General features: G+C 43.4%; 2 protein-coding genes across 2 annotated transcripts in view; one reads left to right on the plus strand and one right to left on the minus strand.

Moving 5' to 3' along the window:
- The window catches only part of LOC124041808 (CCR4-NOT transcription complex subunit 9-like), a 28,803-nt gene extending 4,052 nt beyond the window's left edge, over nt 1–24,751 (minus strand). The window contains exons 1-7 of the mRNA XM_046359858.1: nt 24,321–24,751; nt 23,380–23,559; nt 22,028–22,143; nt 21,831–21,940; nt 21,592–21,701; nt 21,380–21,478; nt 4,644–4,735 (exon numbers count right to left, since the gene is read on the minus strand). Coding sequence (XP_046215814.1) covers nt 4,644–4,735; nt 21,380–21,478; nt 21,592–21,701; nt 21,831–21,940; nt 22,028–22,143; nt 23,380–23,559; nt 24,321–24,338 — 725 coding nt within the window. The 5' untranslated portion in view covers nt 24,339–24,751. The remainder of the gene's footprint in view (nt 1–4,643; nt 4,736–21,379; nt 21,479–21,591; nt 21,702–21,830; nt 21,941–22,027; nt 22,144–23,379; nt 23,560–24,320) is intronic.
- A 218-nt stretch (nt 24,752–24,969) lies between these two features.
- The window catches only part of LOC124041824 (ubiquitin carboxyl-terminal hydrolase 37-like), a 33,636-nt gene continuing 30,867 nt past the window's right edge, over nt 24,970–27,738 (plus strand). Inside the window, exon 1 of the mRNA XM_046359882.1 lies at nt 24,970–25,149. The gene's annotated coding sequence lies outside the window, so the exon portion shown is untranslated. The remainder of the gene's footprint in view (nt 25,150–27,738) is intronic.

Raw genomic sequence — 27,738 nt, forward strand, 5'->3', positions numbered from 1 at the left:
GGTGTGGCTCTTGAGCTTGTGAAGAAGGTCAAATGTGTGTCTCATGCCCAATGCGTGAGTACGCAGCACTGCTGCTGACCGGAGAGGTACCATCGATCTTCAAAACAGCAGTAGGTCACCCCCTTACTCAAGAAACCCATCCTTGATCAGGACATCCTATCCAGCTACAGGCCCATCTCCAACCTCCCCTTCCTATCAACAGCACTGGAGAGTCCAGATCCCAGGAGTCTGCCTTCACATGCGGTATCCCACAGGGGTCAGTGCTGGGGCCTATTCTGTTTTTAATTTACATGCTCCCTCTCGGCCAAATCCTCAGAGATTATAACATCAACTTCCACTGCTACGCTAACGATACCAAAATTTAAAATAACACCAAACCAGACACCATCTCTACCCTAGTAAAAGTCAGCAGCTGCCTAGAGGACACCAGGGCATGGATGAATGAGAAAGAACTTCCTCCAGTTGAACAGTAACAAGACTAATGCTATGCTTATTCGGACACCCAAGCAGGCCATCCACCTGTCCTTTGTCATCTCCAACCTTGGAGTCAAGTTTGATCATTCGGTGTCCTTCGATGCCCACATAAAACAATCTTGAAAACATTGCCGGGGTCTTACCATCACTCTCCTAGCCAGATGCAGAGAAACTCATCCACATCTTCTCTCGGATTAACTTCGGCAATGTGCTGTTTGGGAAGTCCAAGAAGTCCGACCACATCACCCCAATACTGGCCGAACCCCACTGGCTACCGGTCAACTACAGGATCGACTCATGCTTGTATTTAAAGCCTTGAAAAGATTGAGGCCCACCTACATCGGAGACTTCATCTCAATCAGCAAGACATCTCACACTCTCCGCTCCAGCCATTCCATACTGCTTAAAGTCTGCAAGATACGTCTCTGAACTATGCAAGGCTGAGCTTTCTGCTCCCTTGCCCCTCGCCTATGGAATGCACTCCCTGACCATCTGAGAGCCACTCCCTGACCATCTGAGAGCCACTCCATCACTCTGAACTTTTAAATGGGCGTTAGTCTTTAGACGTGGATTTCAAAGTCCTATACCTAATCTAAAATAATATTTAGCACCTAGTCCACTATTGCCATTTTACCTCCCTTGATTTTAAATGTGTTGTTTTTATTTCCTTCAGTAGAGCTTTAAGATAACTCTAATGAAAAGCTCTATACTTATGTTAATCTTGCATGAATGATTTCAGACATCAACTCAACGTTTTGAACTAATAATAATGCCATTTAGCAGACGCTTTTATCCAAATCGTAATGCAACCATCCATTTTACGTATGCGTGGTCCCGGAAATCTAACCCACTGTCCCAGTGTTGCAAGTGCCATGCTCTACCAACTGAGTAACCTATACATAAAACATCCTTTTTGCTCAGAGTGGAAAAATAAGCTCTGACCCAGATAACAGTTCCACCTGTGAGTAAGTCATGAGACTACAATGCACTGAAGCACCGCAGTGTCACTAGAAACCTAGACTTTGTGTGGACAGGAAGCAGGTAACTTCCACTGTGCGGGCAGGAAGAGGTATGTTTCTCAGAAACAGGTTCAGGAGTAATATACACACACCAAAATGAAAACACCTGTACAAAAATATAAAGTCAAAACATCCTCCCAAAATTCTACCACTGCTCTGTCATCACTACACACTTTAGTCTGAGACTGCCATTATTTAAGTCGTTTGTGGTGATGAGGAGCATTGTACAAAACAAAGGTTTTCATCAGGTTTTGAATATTCTCTAACCAATCAGAGTATCAAAGCCAATGACGAATTTTCAAACTACCGCTTTACCCACGTAAAAAAGCGAATGTTCTGACAAGGAAAATGTCTTAAGTCAGAATGTCATTTAAAACTTTTATTGAATAAAAACATGAATACACACTAGCAGTTTTTGTTCGCTGGTAAATACATGTTTTTCTTGAGGCCCCCCAGTATTAGCTACATAATGATCATTTTGCAAAAAAAAAAAGTAAAAAATTATCACAGGCTCACTGAAAATGCCCATCTGACCCTATTGGTATAGTTGCATCACATTGGTTTCACGTTTTCCAGTCCTAGCATACAGTGCATTTGGAAAGTATTCAGAGCCCTTGACTTTTTCCACATTTACTTACGTTACAGCCTTGTTCTAACATTGATGGGCAAAAATTTAATGATTTAATCAAATCTACACACAATATCCCATAATGACAAAGCAAAAACAAGTTTGTAGAAATGTTTGCAAATGTATTAAAAATAATGAACTTAAATCACATTTACATAGGTATTCAGACCCTTTACTCAGTCTTTATTGAAGCACCTTTGGCAGCGATTACAGCCTCGAGCCTACTTGGGTACAAGCTTGGCACATCTGTATTTAGGGGGTTTCTCCCATTCTACTCTGCAGATTCTCTTAAGCTCTGTCAGGTTGGATGGGGAGCGTCGCTGCACAGCTATTTTCAGGTCTCTCCAGAGATGTTCGATCGGGTTCAAGTCTGGGCTCTGGCTGGGCCACTCAAGGACATTCAGACACTTGTCCCGAAGCCACCCCTGCTTTGTCTTGGCTGTGGTGCTTAGGGTCGTTGTCCTGTTAGAAGGTGAACCGTCGCCCCAGTCTGAGGTCCTGAGAGCTCTGGAGCAGGTTTTCATTAAGGGTCTCTTTTGCTTAGCTATGTTCATCTTTGCCTCAATCCTGACTAGTCTCCCAGTCTGTGCCGCTGAAAAACATCCCCACAGAATGATGCTGCCACCACCATGCTTCACCGTAGGGATGGTGCCAGGTTTCATCCAGATGTGAGGCTTGGCATTAAGGTCAAAGAGTTCAATCTTGGTTTCATCAGACCAGAGAATCTTGTTCCTCATGATCTGAGAGTCTTTTAGGTAACTTTTGGCAAACTCCAAGCGGGCTGTCAAGTGGCTCTTACAAGGGTGGCTTCGGTCTAGCCACTCTACCATAAATGCCTGGTGGAGTGCTGCAGAGATGGTTGTCATTCTGGAAGGTTCTCCCATCTCCACAGAGGAACCCTGGAGCTCTGTCCGAGTGACCATTGGGTTCTTAGGTCACCACCCTGACCAAGGCCCTTCTCCCTCTTTTGCTCAGTTTGTTCGGGCAGCCAGCTCTAAGAAGAATATTGGTGGTTTCAAACTTCTTCCATTTCAGAATGATGGACGCCACTGTGTTCTTGGGGTCCTTCAATGCTGCAGAAATGTTTTGGTACCATTCCCCAGATCTGTGCCTCGACACAATCCTGTCTCGGAGCTCTAGTGACAATTCCATCAATCTCGTGGCTTGGTTTTTGCTCTGACATGCACTGTCAAATGTGGGACTTTATATAGAAAGGTGTGTGCCTTTCCAAATCATGTCCAAACAATTGAATTTACCACAGGTGGACTCCAATCAAGTTGTAGAAACATCTCAAGGATGATCAATGGAAACAGGATGCATCTGAGCTTAATATAGAGCCTCATAGCAAAGGGTCTGAATATTTATGTAAATAAGGAATGTTAATTTTTTAAAATTAAATTTGCAAACATTTCTAAAAACCTGCTTTCACTTTTCATTATGGGGTATTGTGTATAGATTGAGGATTTTATTTTTTATTTAATCAATTTTAGAATAAGGCTGTAATATAACAAAATGTGGAAAAATGGAAGGGGTCTGAATACTTTCGGAATGCACTGCATCTCTGACTGACACAGTGACTTCCTGGCTTAAATGACATTCATGGCACAGCTCCTCTTGATGGACATGAAGAGATAGTGCACCAACAAAGAGAACAAGTGAAGCTTCCCCTTTCTAATATCTCATATATTAAGATTCTGCACATTTTAGACAAGATCATTATGAGAAAGTACTAACACATTATAACGGCGTCATACATGCTTATAACAAGTCTTACAGTGCATTATAACGGCATCATAATGCATAAGCCTATACCTGCTGGTGTTAAAGACATGCTCTGGGACTTTGACGACTAGTAAGTATTCCAGCCAATGAGCTTCAGCCCCTCACCATTTGAGTGACAGCTAGCAAGATGCACACAGCAGAGCGAGAGAGAGCAATGACATGGTGCACATATGTGACGTGGTAAGCAATTTTTAGGGACCAATTTTTGGCAAGTGAGCGCTACTTTCAGAACTACTGGCTAAAAAGTATACAAAAGTATCAGAGAATCTCTTTAAAGTGCTGTTAAGGGACATGCTACCTGTCCCAGACCTGCTTTATTCAACTCTCTAGAAACAGCAGGAGTGGTAGAAATACTCTTAATGATCGGCTATGAAAAGCCAACTGACATTTACTCCTGAGGTGCTGACTTGCTGCACCCTCGACAACTACTGTGATCATTATTATTATTATTATTATTATTATTTGACCATGCTGGTCATTTATGAACATTTGAACATCTTGGCCATGTTCTGTTATAATCTCCACCCGGCACAGCCAAAAGAGGACTGGCCTGGTTCCTCTCTAGGTTTCTTCCTAGGTTTTGGCCTTTCTTGGGAGTTTTTCCTAGCCACCGTGCTTCTACACCTGCATTGCTTGCTGTTTGGGGTTTTAGGCTGGGTTTCTGTACAGCACTTTGAGATATCAGCTGATGTAAGAAGGGCTATATAAATACATTTGATTTGTTTTAACACTTAATTTACCTTGGATTATCAGAGAGGCGAAGGTAGCAGCGTACAACATGTTTCAGCAGACGTGCAGATGGTTCCTTCGAAAGCTGCAGCACCATTTTCCCCTGAAAATAAAGGGAATCAACATGTTTGGGGTAGAAAAACACAATAGTATAGTGCCTTCAGAAACATTTTAACATTTTGTTGTGTTACAGACAGAATTTAAAAAATGGATTAAATTAAGAGTGTGTGTCACTGGCCTACACACAATGTTTTTAGACATTTTTACAAATTAAAAAACATTTAAGAATCAAGTTTTCAAGCCCTTTGTTATGGCAAGCCTAAATACATGGAACAAATACAAGTGTTTGTCCCATGTTTCATGAGCTGAAATAAAATCTCAGAAATGTTCAATACGCACAAAAAGCGTATTTATCTCAAATTTTGTGTACAAATGTACATGTCTCCTTTGCCAAGATATGCCACAACTGTCAGGTGGATGGATTATCTAGCAGCTGATTAAACAGCATGATCATTAAACAGGTGCACCTTGTGACGAGAACAATAAAAGGCCACTCTACAATGTGCAGTTTTGTCAAACAACACAATGCCACAGCTGTATCAATTTTTGAGGGAGCTGTTGAAAGATCATTAAAATGTTCCTTTCTCTACCATAACCTGCCCCCAATGTCGTTTTAGAGAATTTGGCAGTACGTCCAAACGGCCTCACAACAGACCACATGTATGGCGTTGTGTGGGAGAACGGTTTGCTGATGTCAACATTGTGAACAGAGTGCCCCATGGTGGAGGTGGGCTTATGGTATGGGCAGGCATAAGCTACGGACAACGAACACAATTGCATTTTATCAATGGCAATTTGAATGCAGAGAGATACCGTGACGAGATCATGAGGCCCATCGAGGCGGCAGGTTGCCTAATGGCTAGAGCATTGGGCCAGTAACCGAAAGGTTGCTGGATAGAATCAAATCAAAGTTTATTTGTCACGTGCGTCGAATACAACAGTGAAATGCTTACTTACAGGCTCTAACTAACAGTGCAAAAAAAGGTATTAGGTGAACAATAAGTAAGTAAAGAAATAAAAACAGTAAAAAGAATGAGTGAATAACAGTAGCGAGGCTATAGACAGTAGCTAGGCTATAACAGTAGTGAGGCTACATACCGGTTAGTCGGGCTGATTGAGGTAGTATGTACATGTAGATATGGTTAAAGTGACTATGCATACAGACTACGCATACATGATAAACAGAGAAGCAGCAGCGTTGGGCCAGTAACCGAAAGGTTGCTAGATCAAATCCCCGAGCTGACAAGGTAAAAATCAGTCGTTCTGCCCCTGAACAAGGCAGTTAACCCACTGTTCCCCGGTAGGCCGTCATTGTAAATAAGAATTTCATCTTAGCTGACTTGCCTAGTTAAATAAAGATTACATTTAAAATAAAACAAAATGTATCCGCCGCCATCACCTCATGTTTCATGATAATGCACAGCCCCATGTCGCAAGGCTCTGTACAGATTTCCTGGAAGCTGAAAATGTCCCAGTTCTTCCATGGCCTGCATAATCACCAGACAAGTCAATCATTCATCATGTTTCAGATGCAGCTTGTTCCAGTTCCCGCCAATATCCAACAACTGGGACAAGATTCCACAGGCCACAATCAACAGCCTGATCAAATCTATGCGAAGGAGATACACTAGTATATGGACACCCCTTCAAATTAGTAGCTTTGGCTATTTCAGCCACAACTGTTGCTGACCGGTTTTATAAAATCGAGCACACAGCCATGTAATCTCCATAGACAAACATTGGCAGTATAATGGACTTATTGAAGAGCTCAGTTTTTTAAATTTCACCTTTATTTAACCAGGTAGGCTAGTTGAGAACAAGTTCTCCTTTGCAACTGTGACCTGGCCAAGATAAAGCAAAGCAGTGTGACACAAACAACACAGAGTTACATATGGAATTGAGGTAAGGCAATAAATAGTCCATAGTGGTGAAATCATTACAATTTAGCAATTAAATACTGGAGTGATAGATGTGCAGAAGATGAATGTGCAAGTAGAGACACTGGGGATCAAAGGAGAAAAAAACAGTATGGGGATGAGGTAGTTGAATGGGCTGTTTACAGATGGCTATGTACAGCTGCAGTGATCATGAGCTGCTCTGACAGCTGGTGCTTAAAGTTAGTGAGGGAGATATGAGTCTCCAGCTTCAGTGATTTTTGCAATTTGTTCCAGTCATTGGCAGCAGAGAACTGGAAGAAAAGGCGGCCAAAGAAGGAATTGGCTTTGGGGGTGGCCAGTGAAATATGGAGCGCGTGCTACGGGTGGGTGCTGCTATGGTGACCAGTGAGCTGAGATAAGGCGGGGCTTTACCTAGCAAAGGCTTATAGATGACCTGGAGCCAGTGGGTTTGGCGACAAATATGAAGCGAGGGCCAGCCATACAGGTCACAGTGGTGGGTAGTATATGGGGCTTTGGTGACAAAACGGATGGCACTGTGATAGACTACATCCAATTTGCTGAGTAGAGTGTTGGAGGCTATTTTGTAAATGACATTGCCGAAGTCCAGGATCGGTAGGATAATCAGTTTTACGAGGGTATGTTTGGCAACATGAGTGAAGGGTGCTTTGTTGCGAAATAGGAAGCCGATTCTAGATTTCATTTTGGATTGGAGATGCTTAATGCGAGTCTGAAAGGAGAGTGTACAGTCTAACCAGACACCTGGTTATTTGTAGTTGTCCACGTATTCTAAGTCAGAACCGTCCAGAGTAGTGATGCTGGACAGGAGGACAGCGATCAGTTGAGGAGCATCCATTTAGTTTTACTTGCATTTAAGAGCAGTTGGAGACAACGGAAGGAGAGTTGTATGGCATTGAAGCTCGTCTGGAGGTTAGTTTACACAGTGTCCAAAGAAGGGCCAGAAGTATACAAAATGGTTTTGTTTGTGTAGAGGTGGATCAGAGAATCACCAGCAGCAAGAGCGACATCATTAATGTACACAGAGAAAAGAGTCAGCCCGAGAATTGAACCCTGTGGCACCCCCATAGAGACTGCCAGAGGTCCGGACAACAGGCCCTCCGATTTGACACACTGAACTCTATCAGAGAAGTAGTTGGTGAACCAGGCGAGGCAGTCATTTGAGAAACCAAGGCTGTTGAGTCTGCCAATAAGAATGTGGTGATTGACAGAGTCGAAAGTCTTGGCCAGATCAATGAATACAGCTGTACAGTATTGTATTTTATCGATGGCGGTTATGATATCGTTTAGGACCTTTAGTGTGGCCAAAGAGCACCCATGGCACCCCCATAGAGACTGCAAGAGGTCCAGACAACAGGCCCTCCAATTTGACACACTCGGAAACCAGAATTGCAGAGGTTGAACAGGCAAGTAATAGGGGTTGCAACAATTTCAGTTGATAATATTAGAAAGAAAGGGCCCAGATTGTCTAGCCCTGCTGATTTGTAGGGGTCCAGATTTTGCAGCTCTTTCAGAACATCAGCTACCTGGATTTGGGTGAGGGAGAAATAAGGGAGGCTTGGGCAAGTTGCTGTGGGGGGGTGCAAGGCTGTTGACCAGGGGGAAAGCATGACCAGCTGTAGAAAAACACTTGTTGAAATACTCAATTATTGTGGATTTAATCGGTGGTGACAGTGTTTTCTAGCCTCAGTGCAGTGAGCAGCTGGGAGGAGGTGCTCTTACTCTCCATGGACTTTACAGTGTCCCAGAACTTTTTGGAGTTTGTGCTGCAGGATGCAAATTTCTGTTTGAAAAAGCTAGCCTTAGCTTTCCTAACTGCCTGTGTATATTGGTTCCTAACTTCCCTGAAAACTTGAATATCGCAGGGGCTATTTGATGCCAATGCCGTAAGCCACGGGATGTTTTTGTGCTGGTCAAGGGCAGTCAGGTCTGGAGTGAACCATGGGCTATATCTGTTCCTGGTTATACATTTTTTGAATGGGGCATGCTTATTTAAGATTTTGAGGAAAGCGCTTTTAAAGAATAACCAGGCATCCTCTACTGACGGAATGAGGTCAATATCCTTCCAGGATACCCAGTCCAGGTTGATTAGAAAGACCTGCTCGCTGAAGTGTTTTAGGGAGCATTTGACAGTAATTTGTGTGAGATTGAGGGCATCAAGCTTCGATTGTAGGATGGCCGGGGTGTTAAGCATGTCCCAGTTTAGGTCACCTAACAGCACGAGCTCTGAAGATAGATGGGGGGGCAATCAATTCACATATGGTGTCCAGGGCACAGCTGGGGGCAGAAGGTGGTCTATAGCAAGCGGCAACGGTGAGAATTGTTTCTGGAAAGGTGGATTTTTAAAAGTAGAAGCTCAAATTGTTTGGGCACAGACCTGGATAGTAAAACAGAACTCTGCAGGCTCTCTCTGCAGTAGATTGCAACACCGCCCCCTTTGGCAGTTCTATCTTGTATGAAAATGTTATAGTTAAGGATGTACATTTCTGGGTTTTTGGTGGCCTTCCTCAGCCAGGATCCAGACACAGCTAGGACATCCGGGTTGGCAGAGTGTGCTAAAGCAGTGAATAAAACAAACTTAGGGAGGAGGCTTCTAATATTAACATGCATGAAACCAAGGCTTTTACGGTTACAGAAGTCAACAAATGAGAGGGCCTGGGGAATGGGAGTGGAGCTAGACACTGCAGGAACTGGATTAACCTCTACATCACCAGAGGAGCAGAGGAGTAGGATAAGGGTACGGCTAAGGGCTATAAGAACTGGTCGTCTAGTACGTCCGGGACAGAGTAAAATGAGCCGGTTTCTGGGCGCGGTAGAATAAATTCAATGCATAACGTACAGACAAAGGTATGGTAGGATGTGAATACAGTTGAGGTAAACATAGGCATTGAGTGACGATGAGAGAGGAATTGTCTCTAGAGACATCAATTAAACCAGGTGAGGTCACCGCAAGTGTGGAGGGTGGAACAAGAGGGTTTAGCGGAGGCATATCGAGAAGGGCTGGAGGCTCTAAAGTGAAGACAATCACTAACCAAAACTGCAATAGACAAGGCATATTGACATTAGGGAGAGGCATGCGTAGCCGAGTGACTTCCAAAGTGGCATCGTCATAGGATGCCACCTTTCCAACAAGTCAGTTTGTCAAATTTCTGCCCTGCTAGAGCTGCCCCGGTCAACTGTGTTGTTATTGTGAAGTGGAAACATCTAAAGGGTTGCAACACTTATAACAGACTTCCAAACTTCCTCTCGAAACAATGTCAGCACAAGAACTGTTTGTTGGGAGCTTCATGAAATGGGTTTCCATGGCTGAGCAGCCGCATACAAGCCTAAGATCACCATGTGCAATGCCAAGCTTCGGCTGGAGTGGTGTAAAGTTTGGTGCAGGAGGAATAATGGTCTGGGGCTGTTTTTCATGGTTCTGGCTAGGCCCCTTAGTTCCAGTGAAAGGAAATCTTAACGCTACAGCATACAATGACTTTCATGACGATTCTGTGGTTCCAACTTTGTGGCAACAGTTTGGGGAAGGCCCTTTTCTGTTTCAGCATGACAATGCCCCCGTGCACAAAGTGCGGTCCATACAGAAATGGTTTGGTTTGTCGAGATCGGTGTGGAAGAACTTGATTGGCCTGCACAGAGCCCGGACCTCAACCCCATCAAACATTTGAGGGATTAATTGAAACGCAGAATGCGAGCCAGGCCTAATCCCCCAACATCAATGACTGACCTCACTAGCACTCGAGGATGGAAGGAAGCAAGTCCCCGCAGCAATGATCCAACATCTAGTGGAAAGCCTTCCCAGAAGAGTTGAGGTTGTTATAGCAGCAAAGGGGGGGGACTAACTCCATATCAATGCCCATGATTTTGGAATGAGAAGTCCAACAAGCAGGTGTCCACATACTTTTAGAATATGTCGCGCTGCATGAATCAAATGGCGGTCACACCAGACACTGATTGTTTCTCTGATCCATTCCCCTACTTTTTTGTTGTTGGCATCTGTGACCAACTGATGTATATCTGTATTCCCAATAGATTAGGGCCAAATGAATTTACTTAAAATTGACTGATTTTCCATATATGAATTGTTGCAGGTTGCATTTATATTTTTGTTCAGTATAAGTTCAGGAGTAAAAATGTACTTAAGTCACACAAGTTGCATGAACTCACTATATAATAGGGTTTAACATGATTTTTGAATAACTAACCGATTTCTGTACCCCACATATACAATTATCTGTAAGGTCCCTCAGTCGAGCAGTGCATTTCAAATCACAGATTCAACCACAAAGAACAGGGAGGTTTTCCAATGCCTCACAAAAAAGGGCACCTATTTGTAGATGGGTAAAAAATTAATTACACTTTGGATGGAGTATCAATACACCCAGTCACTACAAAAGATGCAGGCGTCCTTCCTAACTCAGTTGCCAGAGAGGAAGGGAACCACTCAAGGATTTCACCATGAGGCCAATGGTGACTTTAAAACAGAATTTAATGGCTGTGATAGGAGAAAACAGGATGGAGCAACAACATTTTACTTACTCCACAATACTAACCTCAATGACAGAGTGAAAAGAAGGAAGCCTTTACAAAAGAATGTATCCAAAACACTCATCCTGTTTGCACTAAAGCGGTAAAGTAAAACTGGGAAATTTCCGGGTTGGAGCGAGTGGTCGCATCGGCACTTCACTCCCGCGGGTAGTATAACTTGTTCATTACATTTCATTACATTTCATTATATTTCATTATAGCACAACGGTTTGATTTGTCTAATCTTAGCAATTTCTTCTCAGCTAGCTACATAGCCGTCTTTGTATCAAAGATAATTGCGTAATTATCGTATTTCGCCGTCCTAACGTAGTCTTCACTAGCCAGCTAGCTAACGTCCACTGATTAGCTGCACTGGAGAAACTATTACACTCAACTGAACGACTTGATTAGTGTAGTGTTAGCTAGCTACATAGCTGTCTTTGCTGTCTTCGTATCCAAGATAATTGTGTTGTTTAGGTTTAGAGTGTGTAGTCTTAGAGTGATTATCTTAATTTACCGAGGTTAGCTAGCCAGCTATTTGTCGTCCTTAACGTAGGAGACTCTGCTAGCTAGCCAACGCTAGCCAACGTCTTCTGAATAGAACTCAACAACCCGGTCGCATTCACAGGTAGTATCACATTTTCACTTCATTTCATTACAGTACAACGGTTTGATTTGTTTGATCGTAGCTAGCTACATAGCTAGCTACATAGCCGTCTTTGTATCAAAGATAATTGTGTAGTCTAGAGCGATTTTCTAGGTTCGCTAGCCAGCTATTGTCGTTCTTTAACGCAACGTAACGTAAACAACACTGCTAGCTAGCCAGCTAGCCCCGAATAGCAACACTGCAGAAACTATTACACTCAACGGAACGACTTGATTAGTGTAGTGTCAACAACGCACCCACTGCCAGCTGGCCTACTTCAGCAGTACTGTATCATTTTAATCATTTTAGTCAATAAGATTCTTGCTACGTAGCTTAACTTTCTGAACATTCGAGACGTGTAGTCCACTTGTCATTCCAATCTCCTTTGCATTAGCGTAGCCTCTTCTGTAGCCTGTCAACTATGTGTCTGTTTATCCCTGTTCTCTCCTCTCTGCACAGACCATACAAACGCTCCACACCGCGTGGCCGCGGCCACCCTACTCTGGTGGTCCCAGCGCGCACGACCCACGTGGAGTTCCAGGTCTCCGGTAGCCTCTGGAACTGCCAATCTGCGGTCAACAAGGCAGAGTTCATCTCAGCCTATGCCTCCCTCCAGTCCCTCGACTTCTTGGCACTGACGGAAACATGGATCACCACAGACAACACTGCTACTCCTACTGCTCTCTCTTCGTCCGCCCACGTGTTCTCGCACACCCCGAGAGCTTCTGGTCAGCGGGGTGGTGGCACCGGGATCCTCATCTCTCCCAAGTGGTCATTCTCTCTTTCTCCCCTTACCCATCTGTCTATCGACTCCTTTGAATTCCATGCTGTCACAGTTACCAGCCCTTTCAAGCTTAACATCCTTATCATTTATCGCCCTCCAGGTTCCCTCGGAGAGTTCATCAATGAGCTTGATGCCTTGATAAGCTCCTTTCCTGAGGATGGCTCACCTCTCACAGTTCTGGGCGACTTTAACCTCCCCACGTCTACCTTTGACTCTTTCCTCTCTGCCTCCTTCTTTCCACTCCTCTCCTCTTTTGACCTCACCCTCTCACCTTCCCCCCCTACTCACAAGGCAGGCAATATGCTCGACCTCATCTTTACTAGATGCTGTTCTTCCACTAACCTCATTGCAACTCCCCTCCAAGTCTCCGACCACTACCTTGTATCCTTTTCCCTCTCGCTCTCATCCAACACCTCCCACACTGCCCCTACTCGGATGGTATCGCGCCGTCCCAACCTTCGCTCTCTCTCCCCCGCTACTCTCTCCTCTTCCATCCTATCATCTCTTCCCTCCGCTCAAACCTTCTCCAACCTATCTCCTGATTCTGCCTCCTCAACCCTCCTCTCCTCCCTCTCTGCATCCTTTGACTCTCTATGTCCCCTATCCTCCAGGCCGGCTCGGTCCTCCCCTCCCGCTCCGTGGCTCGATGACTCATTGCGAGCTCACAGAACAGGGCTCCGGGCAGCCGAGCGGAAATGAGGGGAAAACTCGCCTCCCTGCGGACCTGGCATCCTTTCACTCCCTCCTCTCTACATTTTCCTCCTCTGTCTCTGCTGCTAAAGCCACTTTCTACCACGCTAAATTCCAAGCATCTGCCTCTAACCCTAGGAAGCTCTTTGCCACATTCTCCTCCATCCTGAATCCTCCTCCCCCTCCCCCCCCCCCCTCCTCCCTCTCTGCAGATGACTTAGTCAACCATTTTGAAAAGAAGGTCGACGACATCCGATCCTCGTTTGCTAAGTCAAACGACACCGCTGGTTCTGCTCACACCGCCCCTACCCTGTGCTCTGACCTCTTTCTCCCCTCTCTCTCCAGATGAAATCTCGCGTCTTGTGACGGCCGGCCGCCCAACAACCTGCCCGCTTGACCCTATCCCCTCCTCTCTTCTCCAGACCATTTCCGGAGACCTTCTCCCTTACCTCACCTCGCTCATCAACTCATCCCTGACCGCTGGCTACGCCCCTTCCGTCTTCAAGAGAGCGAGAGTTGCACCCCTTCTGAAAAAACCTACACTCGATCCCTCCGATGTCAACAATTACAGACCAGTATCCCTTCTTTCTTTTCTCTCCAAAACTCTTGAACGTGCCGTCCTTGGCCAGCTCTCCCGCTATCTCTCTCTGAATGACCTTCTTGATCCAAATCAGTCAGGTTTCAAGACTAGTCATTCAACTGAGACTGCTCTCCTCTGCATCACGGAGGCGCTCCGCACTGCTAAAGCTAACTCTCTCTCCTCTGCTCTCATCCTTCTAGATCTATCGGCTGCCTTCGATACTGTGAACCATCAGATCCTCCTCTCCACCCTCTCCGAGTTGGGCATCTCCGGCGCGGCCCACGCTTGGATTGCGTCCTACCTGACAGGTCGCTCCTACCAGGTGGCGTGGCGAGAATCTGTCTCCTCACCACGCGCTCTCACCACTGGTGTCCCCCAGGGCTCTGTTCTTGGCCCTCTCCTATTCTCGCTATACACCAAGTCACTTGGCTCTGTCATAACCTCACATGGTCTCTCCTATCATTGCTATGCAGACGACACACAATTAATCTTCTCCTTTCCCCCTTCTGATGACCAGGTGGCGAATCGCATCTCTGCATGTCTGGCAGACATATCAGTGTGGATGACGGATCACCACCTCAAGCTGAACCTCGGCAAGACGGAGCTGCTCTTCCTCCCGGGGAAGGACTGCCCGTTCCATGATCTCGCCATCACGGTTGACAACTCCATTGTGTCCTCCTCCCAGAGCGCCAAGAACCTTGGCGTGATCCTGACAACACCCTGTCGTTCTCAACCAACATCAAGGCGGTGGCCCGTTCCTGTAGGTTCATGCTCTACAACATCCGCAGAGTACGACCCTGCCTCACACAGGAAGCGGCGCAGGTCCTAATCCAGGCACTTGTCATCTCCCGTCTGGATTACTGCAACTCGCTGTTGGCTGGGCTCCCTGCCTGTGCCATTAAACCCCTTCAACTCATCCAGAACGCCGCAGCCCGTCTGGTGTTCAACCTTCCCAAGTTCTCTCACGTCACCCCGCTCCTCCGTTCTCTCCACTGGCTTCCAGTTGAAGCTCGCATCCGCTACAAGACCATGGTGCTTGCCTACGGAGCTGTGAGGGGAACGGCACCTCAGTACCTCCAGGCTCTGATCAGGCCCTACACCCAAACAAGGGCACTGCGTTCATCCACCTCTGGCCTGCTCGCCTCCCTACCACTGAGGAAGTACAGCTCCCGCTCAGCCCAGTCAAAACTGTTCGCTGCTCTGGCCCCCAATGGTGGAACAAACTCCCTCACGACGCCAGGACAGCGGAGTCAATCACCACCTTCCGGAGACACCTGAAACCCCACCTCTTTAAGGAATACCTAGGATAGGATAAGTAATCCCTCTCACCCCCCTTAAGATTTAGATGCACTATTGTAAAGTGACTGTTCCACTGGATGTTATAAGGTGAATGCACCAATTTGTAAGTCGCTCTGGATAAGAGCGTCTGCTAAATGACTTAAATGTAATGTAATGTAAAGCGTTATGTTTGGGGCAAATCTAACACAACACGTCACGGAGTACCACTCTTCATATTTTCAAGCATGGTGGTGGCTGCATCATGTCATGTGTATGCTTGTCATAAGCAAAGAACATTTCTTTTGTTTAACAAAAGAAACAGACGTGAGTGATGCACATGGCAATATCTTTGATTTGTCTCTGACATTCAGAAGCATGGCTATGACCTAAAGTAGAGGAGTAAAAAAATAAATAAGGTATTTGCTTGGGAAGTAATATTATACAATGTGTGACTATGTGGCTATCAATTGATCAAATCACTTTCTGTAAAACAGAATGTATAATTAAATTGTAGGTTCAAAAATGATTCCAGTGTTTCCCAACCTTGGGATACGTGGGCAGTCCCAGAGGAAACTTGAGAAGATTTTCAAAAATGTGAAAGAAAAGGCAAGAAAATATTTACTGGTGTGAAATATCTAGTTATTTTATAATTGAAAAGGCCTACCTTTTTTCACTTTAGTTTCTGCGTGTGCGCATTTCTCTGGCTACCTGGCCTCTGCTCTCCAGTTGGATCCGTTTGATCCTATGCTCGTACCAAGTGCACGTAATCCATTGCTTATCCTCGCAGAAACTATGATTGATAAGACAGCAGCTGAGGCACTTTAGACTGTACCATTGTCAAATAACACGGTGTGCCGTAGGATCAATGACATGGGCGTTGATATTGATCAATCGATTATTTTTTATATTTTTTATTCAGGTACATTTTCTCTGCGGTTGAACAAATCGACTGATGTCAGTGGGGAAGCCCAATTGATTGCGTGTGTGATACAGAGACATTTCGGAAATTAATGAGCACATTCTGTTCCGCAAGAAGCTAACGGGAGAACTACAGGTGAGGATGTGTTTTGCATTATTGACCACTTTTTCTCAGACACAATCTGGATTGGAAATCCTGTTTTCATGTGTGCACGGATCGTGCTGCATCAATGTCTGGGAACGAAATTATTAATTGCCAACATAAATAAGTTAAATCCCACTGTATCATTCATAGTCATTGGCCATCAAGATAATGAGTCCTGAGTTACATGATGTTTTGAATGACGCAGTGAAAGTGATTAACTTTATCATCTCCAGGCATTTGAATCACCGACTATTTGAAAGGCTTTGTGATGACTGAGGACCAGCAGATACTGCTTCACACCGACGTCTGTTGGCTATTCAGAGGGAAAACGCTTCAGAGGCTTTTTGAGGTGCGTGCGGAGGTAAGTCATTTCCTGTCTAAGCACTCACACCCCCTTGTGGCCGTGTTTGAGGACAGACTGGGGAGCCCGCCTCGCCGATGTGTTCAGCAAACTGAACAACCTGAATCTAGCTCCGCAAGGTAAAAGACACACACATTCTAAACATGTACCACAACGTGTGTGGATTCGTGAAGCAGATCAAACTCTGGGGGAGGGAATGTGAAGATAAGCTTAAGTTTCCAGCAGCTTGACACCTACCTTTTTACAGGTGTTTTCAAGTCTTGCCATAGATTTTCAAACAGATTTACATCAAAACTAGAAGTCAGCCACTTGGCAAGCAACCTCAGTGTAGATTTGGACTTGTGTTTTAGGTTATTGTCCTGATGAAAGGTGAATTCACATCCCAGAGTCTGGTGGAAATCAGACTGAACCAGGTTTCCCTGGTTCAGGCTGCAATTTATGTGACTTGTTAAGCAAATGTTTACTCCTGAACTTATTTAGGTATGCCATAACAAAGGGGTTGGATACTTATTGACTCAAGACATTTTTAATTCACTTGTAAAAATGTCAAAAACAATTCAGTTTTCAGATTATGGGGTATTGTGTGTAGGCCATTGACAATTATTATTATTTTTTATATCAACATTTAACCCACTTTAAATTCAAGTAATTTACAACAAAAAAGTCAACCGGTATGAATACTTTCTGAAGGTACCGTATCACTTTGGAGGGCAGCCTGCCTGCAGAGTGCTCGTTGCCAACCTGGTAGTTGTTATTCCTTATAAATATTGTAGTAAATTCACTAGAATATGTTACAGATCTTCATCCCCTAATATTGAAGGCAGTACGATGTTACTGCTGCATATCTTTAGACAAAGAATCAGTAGCCACCCAAACTAGGCCCATCTGAAATATGAAAAATTATCAATCAAATCAGCAGGTAGCCAAGGTTAGGTAGGTTACTTTCTAAATGTAATCCATCAGTTACTAGCTACCTGTCCAAAATAGTAATCATAAATGTAACTTTTGCATTACACAAACTCAGTAATCTAACTACATTCAGTTAATTTTAGATTACTTTTCCCTTAAGAGGCATGAGAAGAAGACAAATGTATGTTACCAATTGAACGACATGTATTGCAGGATAAATCAATGTTAAAGTTTACATAGTTACATTTTACTTTACGGGTTGGTTATGTAGGCTTCTTCTAACCCATCGCTTTCTGCAACATATAAGATTAAATTACATATTTACATTTTTGTGGACTTATATATTAATGTATGTAGCAACTACTGATTGCCCCTTTAAGACTATCAAAGCTGTGTGTGTTTTAGCTTGTGTCCATTAGGCCTCTGGATTTATTTTTTGTATCAGCATGAATTAGATTGAGCAATAAAAGCCCCGCTTTTATTCCATAGGCTGGGATCTGCACTATGCAGCTCCACAAATTTCTTGTTAACAAACTATAAGTTTGGCAAGTTGGTTAGAACATCTACTTTGTGCATGACAAGTAATTTTTCCAACAATTGTTTACAGACAGATTCACTTATAATTCACTGTATCACAATTCCAGTGGGTCAGACGTTTACATACACTAAATTGACTGTGCCTTTAAACAGTTTGGAAAATTCCAGAAAATTATGTCATGGCTTTAGAAGCTTCTTTAGAAGCTTCTTCTTTGAGTCAATTGGAGGTGTACCTGTGGATCTATTTCAAAGCCTACCTTCAAACTCAGTGCCTCTTTGTTTGACATAATAGGAAAATCAAAAGAAATCAGCCAAGACCTCAGGAAAAATAATTTGTAGACCTCCACAAGTCTGGTTCATCCTTGGGAGCAATTTCCAAATGCCTGAAGGTATCACGTTCATCTGCACAAACAATGATACGCAAGTATAAACACCAATGGATCATGCAGCCGTCATACCACTCAGGAAGGAGACACCTTCTGTCTCCTAGAGATGAACGTACTTTGGTGCGAAAAGAGCTAATCAATCCCAGAACAGCAGCAAAGGACCCTGTGAAGATGCTGCAGGAAACAGGTACAAAAGTTTCTATATCCACAGCAAAACGAGTCCTACATAAACATAACCTGAAAGGCCGCTCAGCAATGAAGAAGCCACTGCTCCAAAACTACCATTAAAAAAAGCCAGACAATAGTTTGCAACTGCACATGGGGACAATGATCGTGCTTTTTGGAGAAATGTCCTCTGGTCTGAAACAAAAATAGAACTGTTTGGCCATAACGACCATCATTATGTTTGGAGGAAAAAGGGGGATCCTAACTGACTTAAGACAGGGAATTTTTACTAGGATTAAATGTCAGGAATTGTGAAAAACTGAGTTTAAATGTATTTGGCTAAAGTGTAACGAAACTTCCGACTTCAACTGTAGTTATCAATAAGTGATATCCGTATCACCGTAGACTACACCACTGCCGGCATCCTTACCGCCAAGCGTTTATTCATGTTGGATAGTCTTTGGATGCCAACAGAAGTCGCACAATTGGAAGACATAGCTTGAACTGTAACCCACAAGCATATTCCTGCACTTTTTGCGCAATCCATCAAACAGATTTGGTTTGTCATCATAGTGGTCTCTGACTTGTGGTCAGACTCGCTCAGGTGGAACAAACTTGAAATTGCGCCTTTTTTCAATGCTGATTTGAATGTCATTGAGAAAACAGAGAAAAACATCCTTTCTATATTAAAGTAATCCTCGGAGTAATCTACTTTTTCAAAAGTATCTAATCTGATTACATTATTTTTTGCTGGTAACGGATTACAGTTACCCTTTTTTTTGTAGTCCCTTATATATAACTGATTAAATGTAATCTGTTACTCCCCAGCCCTGCAGGTTGTTGTTCCTATTGTTCTGGCAAAGATAAATCAGTAGTAGATTTCTAAACTGTATTTTATATGGATGATAAATGTAGGCCTACTCTGTTTTTGCCAGGCAAAATTGGAGGAAATTAAACAAGGGCTGTGTTTGAATACTCATAGTAACCTCACTACTTGTGACGTGAATTAAGTATATAGTATGCTTATTGGTCATAGTACGGATATAGTTAATATGACAAAAGTTACCGGATGTCGTACTAAATTTGCCAAAATATGATGTATACATGCAGTGGACACTATTTCTGTGCTTTTAGGGCCCATAATGCAATTCAGCATAAAATGGCCATGGTTTCACAGCGTTTTCAGATTTGAAGAAAATGGTGGAAAATATGGAGCCAAAGTCCAACGAGAGCAGATGCAAATTCATTGCTTTAACTAATTATAATCAAAGCTAAGAAAATGTTGAGCAATGTAATGAAGTAATGACTTTTCAAATAAGTTACGTTACACGTTATGTTGGCTGACAATTTGCTAACTACGCTATCCTTACGAACTGCATAGCATTACAGCAGTATGTACCAGCAGTTAGTTGGCTACTAATAAATCAAACTGGACAGGCATTATATTAACTATCTGCTAACTAACTACCCAACGTTTATTGACTCGATTATTCACATAATTCTTAGCTAAGTGGTATAGTCATTGTGCGTTTCAATGGAAATGGTTAATTCCGGATAGCTACTCTGATTTCAGAGCACTCTTGTGCAGAATAACTGATGAATTTACAAAACGCTCAACACCGTTGAATATGGCCAGTGTCAGTAAACGTTGGCCAAAAAAAGTGTAATTAAATTGTTGCTAGCAGCACAGTTAGTCACCAACGCTCTGGATAACAAACAGTCTAACCAGCTCTGCTAGGGTGAGTAAAATGGTGAGAGTGAGGTGTTCTCTCATTTGTGTCTGAAAGTAGCTAGCCAACATTAGCTTTGGTGCTTGACTGCCATTGAACCTGCCAATCAACCCTAGGGTGCGTTCTTAAATTCGCTCAGGCTATCTACTCAGATTTCAAGACACTCTGGTCTGAGTGTGCCAGATTGCAGAATAACTGATGAATTTACGAACATTCAACACCAGTTGAATATGGCTGCTATCAGTAAATGTTGGCAAAAAACGTAATTATATTGTTGCCAGCAGCACAGTTAGTCAACAACGCTCTGGACAACATAAAAACAGCCGAACCAGCTCTTCTAGGGGGAGTAAAATTGTCAGAGTGAGGTGTTCTCTTATTTGTGTCTGGAAGTAGCTAGCCAACATTAGCCAGTTAGATTGGGTGCTTGAATGCCGTTGTGAGGTCTACTCCTCTGCCAGAATGTCCATGTGCGCACTGAACACTCCGAGAGCGAAACGCTCTGAATTTACGAACGGACAATCTGACAACGCTCTGGATTTACTAAGGCCCAGAGTGCACCCTGGAAATCCAGATTGAATTTACAAACACACCCGAAATCGTAAAATGTTTAGCTAGTCATTTGTTATGCTAACAAGCTAGCAAGAGGTTGCATCGCAACAGTGCCAACTTCCGGTAGGCAGGCAAAGCTCTATTATGCTCAACTGAAACGATACTGTTTGTTTACAGTATACTAAAATGAACGAATTGTATGTAGTATGTTAGTATGGGTATTCAAACACATTTAAGTTCTTTCTGGTCACTAATCTTGATATGCACGTGTCCCTTTGCACGCCATTGCTGATGATTGGTAATTGGTCAACAATCAAGACGCTGAACTTTTTGGTTCTGATGCATGGATGACAATTTAAAGACGACTTACGGGCAAGTGGGTTCAGAAGAACTAACATTTTGTGGGAAATTTTATCACCACAGAAAAGGGCGCTTTGGAGACTGGGAAGGCAAATGGGCAGGTGCTCTGCACAGGTACAGCCCCATTTGTTCACGTGTCTGGTTTTATCGCTGAACAACCCCCTGTATATACAGCTGTGCTAAACCTTCCTCTGAAAACAAATGATACTTACAAGAATCATTGCCACGTGAGAGAAGCGTTCATAGGTCTGGCATATGTACGCCAGCCCGGTGTCGTCCAGCAGAATTTTTTGGAGTATGAAAGTAGCAACCTGACATTGAGGAGAAAGGGAGAATTACTAAAAGGTTATACATTTCCTTTTGTTTATATGCACGTAACATAATGTGTGTAAGCAATATGGCAGAAGCTGGATAGATTAGCTACCGTTTTGGAGAGTTCGCTGCCTGACTCCATGATGCGCAGGCATAGAGGGATGATCTCTGTGGTGAGCAGGAAATTGATCACCTCCTGTTCGTCTGTTTTGACCAGAGCACCTGCAGGAACACAAACAGCAAACTACAGTTGGAGGCATTCAGGTGTTTTTAACAAACCAGAGAATTGCGGCATGAACAATCAGGTGCATTGGAATCAGACAGACAAAAGCAGGTAGAAAAGGATGTTACCTATGACTCCTAAGCTGGTGAGGCGCAGGTACTCAAATGGGCGTGTCTTGCTCACAGTATGCAGGAAGGGGTAGAGGAAGAGAGGAATGTGTGCTGCCAAAAATGCAGACCTGGAGGAGGTGGTCACATTTTGAATGTGTAAGATAGTGACACATAACACAATCATTTACATATTGAAAAGAAAGATGGTGCATTACCGAGTCTCTGGATGGGAGGCGACACACTGTAAGAGCGCGAGGGCATTGCATACTCTGTTGGATTGGTGGGCTGTCAGAGTTGGTGGGTTTATGGAGGGGTAGATGTTCACAATTTCCTGAAAGAAACAGAATGCAAATAAATTAGAATGTGAAGTAGTATCGTCCTCTTAAAGAGATTCTGCGGTACTTTTGTATACTTTTTAGCCAGTAAATCTGAAAGTAGTGCTCACGAGCCAAAAGTAGTCCCTGAAAATTGCTACGACGTCACATGTCCAGATACGGGATGTGCACCACGTCACTGCTCTGCTGTGTGTGCGCACATCTTGCTTGTGGCCACTCAAATAGCTAGAGGCTGAAGCTCATTGGCTAGAACCTGAATTGATAGGGGATGGCCCACATGGGGGAAAATGGCACAGTAAAGCTTCCAAACAAACTTAGTTTCTAACTAGCGATTTCATGGCTAATTGAGGTAAGACAGTAATTTTGCTCATAGATTATGCATGTATGAACTACACGTCGCCACATCCAGCACAATGCTGGAGGTTTAAAAAAGACTTAGTAGTCGCCAAAGGTAAAATGCATGTCTTTAAGGAGGCCACTGTAGGTACCTTCACGCAGCAACATTTTACATTTACGTCATTTAGCAGATGCTCTTATCCAGAGAGACTTACAGTAGTGAGTGCATACATTTTCATACCCTGTAAGAATATTTTAAGATAAATAAACAACGCAGAGGACTAGAGGTCATTGGGGAAATAACGATCAATGGAAATAGTTGTTTTTCAGTTCAACATCTATTTAGAATCTGTGTAGGGGTTTCGGTCTTGGACTCATAGCGACATGTGGCAAGTTCTCATTGGTCCGACTTGTCTATACATTGAGCCTTAAACGAGATACTTGGTATTTGGTCATTGGTCCAATTTTACTGTAAGTAATTCTAATCTGTCAACCACAGGTTGTGTTATAAACTACATCTGGTATCTTTGTTCAGTGGAGAAAACACTGAGGACAGGGAAGAATGACCATCTACTTTCCAGCATAACAACTATGATTTGTTCTCTTTGAATAATTATATTTTTCTCCCTCTGATTTGCATTGGGGTCTGTGTTATTGAAGAAAAACATCAACTGTTAACATCCCCTGTGGGAATCGTACCCACAACCCTGGCACCATGCTCTACCAACTGAGCGAACACAATGCCACAATGACTAAGACACACAGACATAGGGGGAGGCCACCTAAAACAATGCACATGTATTTTTCCTCTTATGAAAGTGCATTACAGATTGGCTTGAATCGGCTCAGTAATGTGAAATAGCTATTACAGTAAGCAAAGATAATATATTTAGTACCTGCAGGAGGGCAGCAATAGTTCCACAAGAGTGCCATAGCATGGGTGCAAGGTCAGGGACAGACTCCCTCTTCTTGCTGAGCTCCAGGAGGGCATTCTCCCTGGTCTCGGGGGTAGACAGCTCGTTGATCCACTGGTAGATCTTCTCCCGATCCACCTGAACCAGGGCTGTGGTTGCAGCCTGCGAGAAAAGGGCAGGGGGGGTGAACCAACCTCATGACATCTGAGCATGTAATACAATTCCATCGAATGCTCTCCCCTTTCTAGGATCATCCGTCAGATAAATCAAGATCGGTTTGCTGCCCCCTTAAGTTAGTTACTAACTTAACTAGTTACATTTTTACAATGCACGAACTGCAATCATGTGTTCGGACGGGTGGGTATAATTTGTGCAACGTTTCAACTGGAATCTGTTCCAACAATAAGGTTGCTGACAAACAACACATACAAAGTTGTATAGCGGCAGAATAAGATACCGGGTAGGGAGTGGGCCATTTCATAAAGTTTTCCACTCACCACGTTTATTCCGAAAAATGTCTGTCCTCACTCTGGTAGCCTATGGACAAACATTAAGGATAAGCTACGTGGTGAGTTGATGCCTATTCGGCAGCTACTTGGCTAGGTGAATTGATCATACTACTTTGTATGCGTAGTTTGTTGGCAACCTTGTAACGTTACTTTACGAAGTTTCAGGAACAGATTCCTGTTGGAACGTTCGACAAATTATACGCATCCTGTTTGGGCTGTGTAAACTAGAGACCTCCCGAGTATTTAGCTTTGCGACACATCGGTAGTATGTGTACTGGTTGGACTCCCCGAGTTGTGCATGAATCTGGTGGGTGGCGACAGAAAATAACCATAACACAAAATGAATATGTATATTGATAGATAACACGGCATACAATGTAACGTTTGCTATCTAATTCAATATTGCAAACTTACTGCGCCTGTAGCCAGCATTGTCTGAAGCGTCTGGATATGATCTCCCGTAAGCTGTTGAGCTAGCTACAAATAAAACAAAAACTACAACTAGTTACCTAGCTAGCTAGCTTAGTTTTAGCAGAATATATTTGGTCTTAGTTTGCTACAATGGTCACATCGGAATTGGAACTACGTTTAAACCTTTACCCGCGCGTTTATTATTCCAACATGCTGCGTGTTCTTCTGTTTGAGAAGGATATCTGCTTTATAGCTGTCTAACGCTATAACACAAGCAACATAGCTATTATCTTTAAACAAAATATAACCCTTAGTTTACATGGAAGGTCGATACCGATAGGAAGCTAGTAAGACAGTTATGCATTTCATTTGTTGATTTGTTGAATCAGAGACGGAAAAGGAAGCGAGACCCCCGACTCGCTATTTCTTTCTGGGGGGGTTTTCTGGTTCAATAAAAGTCAGAACCCAACTGCTATTGCATTGGTGTCTATGGTAGACACACCCTGTTAAGTAAACCGGAACTGATCATATTTTGCGATGCTTAACGGCATGAGTGAACTATCTTTATTTTTTTCACCATCTTTGATATCAATTCATCGTGGTTAAGTATCGCGAGACGACGTGTGATATGTGTTCTCGTATATCATTTCCTCTAGATTTTCACATTCCCGCCATCATCGAGTACTGGAGGAAAACGTCGTGCGGACCACACTGTCAACAACATAATACTGGGGCCAACGAATGCCGGCTAACCCAACTTACTACTCCCCGAGGATTTAAAACAAAAATATTCACATTTACAAGTTTCGTTGAAGGGATATTTCATTCAAAGGCAAGTGTTCCTTGTCTTGTAATTAAGTCAAGGCGATGTTTATCTCCAAATGACAAAATCAAATTAGCTAGCTATTCCTTGTCCTTTTTAGCAGCCAGCTATCGTTAGTTATGAACTTGCTCGTGCATGGGACACGGCTAGACTTTCACAGCTAGCTAGATGTGTAACTATCCAATGTTGTTTTGCTGAGTTGATTTGGGGGCGTCATTCTCATCTCGTAATATTCAGTTAGCCAGCTACCTAGCTACTAAGCTAGCTAAGGTTAGCTAACTAACTAGTGGTTAGCGGTGCATCATAGCAGTTATCTAGCCAACAGAAACTCATTCGAGTGTAGTGTGGTTGTGTCCTCCCTGTCCCAGACCGTATCTGTGCGTCAGAGATGTTTGCCCAGGAAGCTCCGATTCAAACGAATAGACAGCTCTGAAAGCGTATTAATGTCAAAGTACGTTCATTACACACCAACTACAGTATGGAGTTTCGCTTAGGAACTATCTACATTTACTCCCTTCATGGCCGGTATCTAACGTCCAAAAAAAGGTGTAAATAAAACATTTACAAGCAACCAAATGTATTTGGATGTGAATACGCTTGCAGAGTTGTGTAACGCCTCGGTCACACGGACAGCTCTATTGCATGTTGGAATACTAGAAGTACATTCATTTCCAAATGGAACGCTGCGTTTGCCTTGCAGCATTGCGGAGGCAGTTGCAGTGCGTTTTGTGTGTGTACAAATGTTGGATTTATCGAATGTTTTCTCAAACTATATGCGTTGTCGGCTTGATAGAAATGGTTGCAGAAGGTACATGTTGAACTTTTGTTGCACATATATCCAGATGATGCTGCATACCATTTTGCGCAATGACGCTGTAGGCATAACGCTTCGATCACACCGACAGCGTACTTGCGCAAAATAGTATGTGGTATAATATAAATAGTTTTATATTTCTTAAAGTAGTGAACCGGGCCATTACTCGTCCTGTATTAGTGGACAGCTATAGTAATTCGTAGCGTGGGCAAAAAATAAAACATCTTAAAATGTTTTACTTTTGCCATCTGTCCTAGTGTTGATTTGCTATGTTTTTTAAATATTTGTTTTTACAGAAATTACCATAGCAGCACATACCATCATGCTGGCTTGCTTTTACAATTACTGTTCTTGCTTTCTTGTCCCGCTATGCCCACAGGTATGTTTTTTTGCATCGCTTGTCTTAATAGAATAAAATATGTAAGTCCACAAGTTTGCGCAGTGCCCCTCTTTTACATTAGTTTGGGAGATCCCTGTAGGTAAGGTTGAATCTCTGAACATGGCTATTTGTCATACAATGGGGGCATACTTAGCTAAGCATCGTTATGCCAGTTCGATTATAGCTAGCTAAGTAACGTTAGTTTCCCCTCTATCTAGCTATGTCGCTTGCTAGCTAAATTTAACCAATTGGCTAAGGATGCTTGTCGTAATACACTGCAGCCCAATGGGTAATGCGTAAACAATACCTTTGATTGTTGTGGATAATGCCACACGTACACTTCCCTGCCTAGCAGAGCTTCCCAAGACTTTACTTGCAATTCGGTAAACAAGTGAACCCCTCCCTGAATAGGTTAAAAACGGAATTGCATCATGCAAACATTTGTCACTGCCAAATAAGAACACCATGTGACCAAACATAAGCAGAACATTTCAATTTACAGCTTGAAAAATTTGCCCAGGTCACGTGCACTGGTCTGCACAGTATATTATTTAATTAAAGTATTTTGGCATAGTGTTCCCTTTCAAACCAGACTTACCCATAGGACAGAACAACTGGTGTTGCGCCAACAATGTGTTAAAAGTTACTGGACAACTCAGTTACTGCTCTCTTACTCGTGGTCTAAATGTTAAAAATATATTTAAAGTAGTTGTGGGCGGTATCCAGATTGTCATACCTTCATATTGTTCTTGTGATGTTCTGTAATACTTGCACTGAACACAAGGGGCACTATTTTCAAACCCAACTGAGTCTCTGAGATCTAAAGGTGAATGTAAACTAAATGCTAATGTACGCATTGCGAACATTTTATACTATTTGCAGGACAGACATCCCAGCTCAAAATTATACAAATAATTCAAAAGTGCATGCTACTCAGTTTGCTGCATGCACAAAACAACTACTTGATCCAGGATGGAATTCACTGCTTACATTTACATTTAAGTCATTTAGCAAACGCTCTTATCCAGAGCGACTTACAAATTGGTGCATTCACCTTATGACATCCAGTGGAACAGCCACTTTACAATAGGGCATCTAAATCTTTTAAGGGGGGGTGAGAAGGATTACTTTATCCTATCCTAGGTATTCCTTAAAGAGGTGGGGTTTCAGGTGTCTCCGGAAGGTGGTGATTGACTCCGCTGTCCTGGCGTCGTGAGGGAGTTTGTTCCACCATTGGGGGGCCAGAGCAGCGAACCGTTTTGACTGGGCTGAGCGGGAGCTGTACTTCCTCAGTGGTAGGGAGGCGAGCAGGCCAGAGGTGGATGAACGCAGTGCCCTTGTTTGGGTGTAGGGCCTGATCAGAGCCTGGAGGTACTGAGGTGCCGTTCCCCTCACAGCTCCGTAG

This window comes from Oncorhynchus gorbuscha, linkage group LG01 (genome assembly GCF_021184085.1).
Source record: "Oncorhynchus gorbuscha isolate QuinsamMale2020 ecotype Even-year linkage group LG01, OgorEven_v1.0, whole genome shotgun sequence".
Classification (NCBI taxonomy): domain Eukaryota; kingdom Metazoa; phylum Chordata; class Actinopteri; order Salmoniformes; family Salmonidae; genus Oncorhynchus; species Oncorhynchus gorbuscha.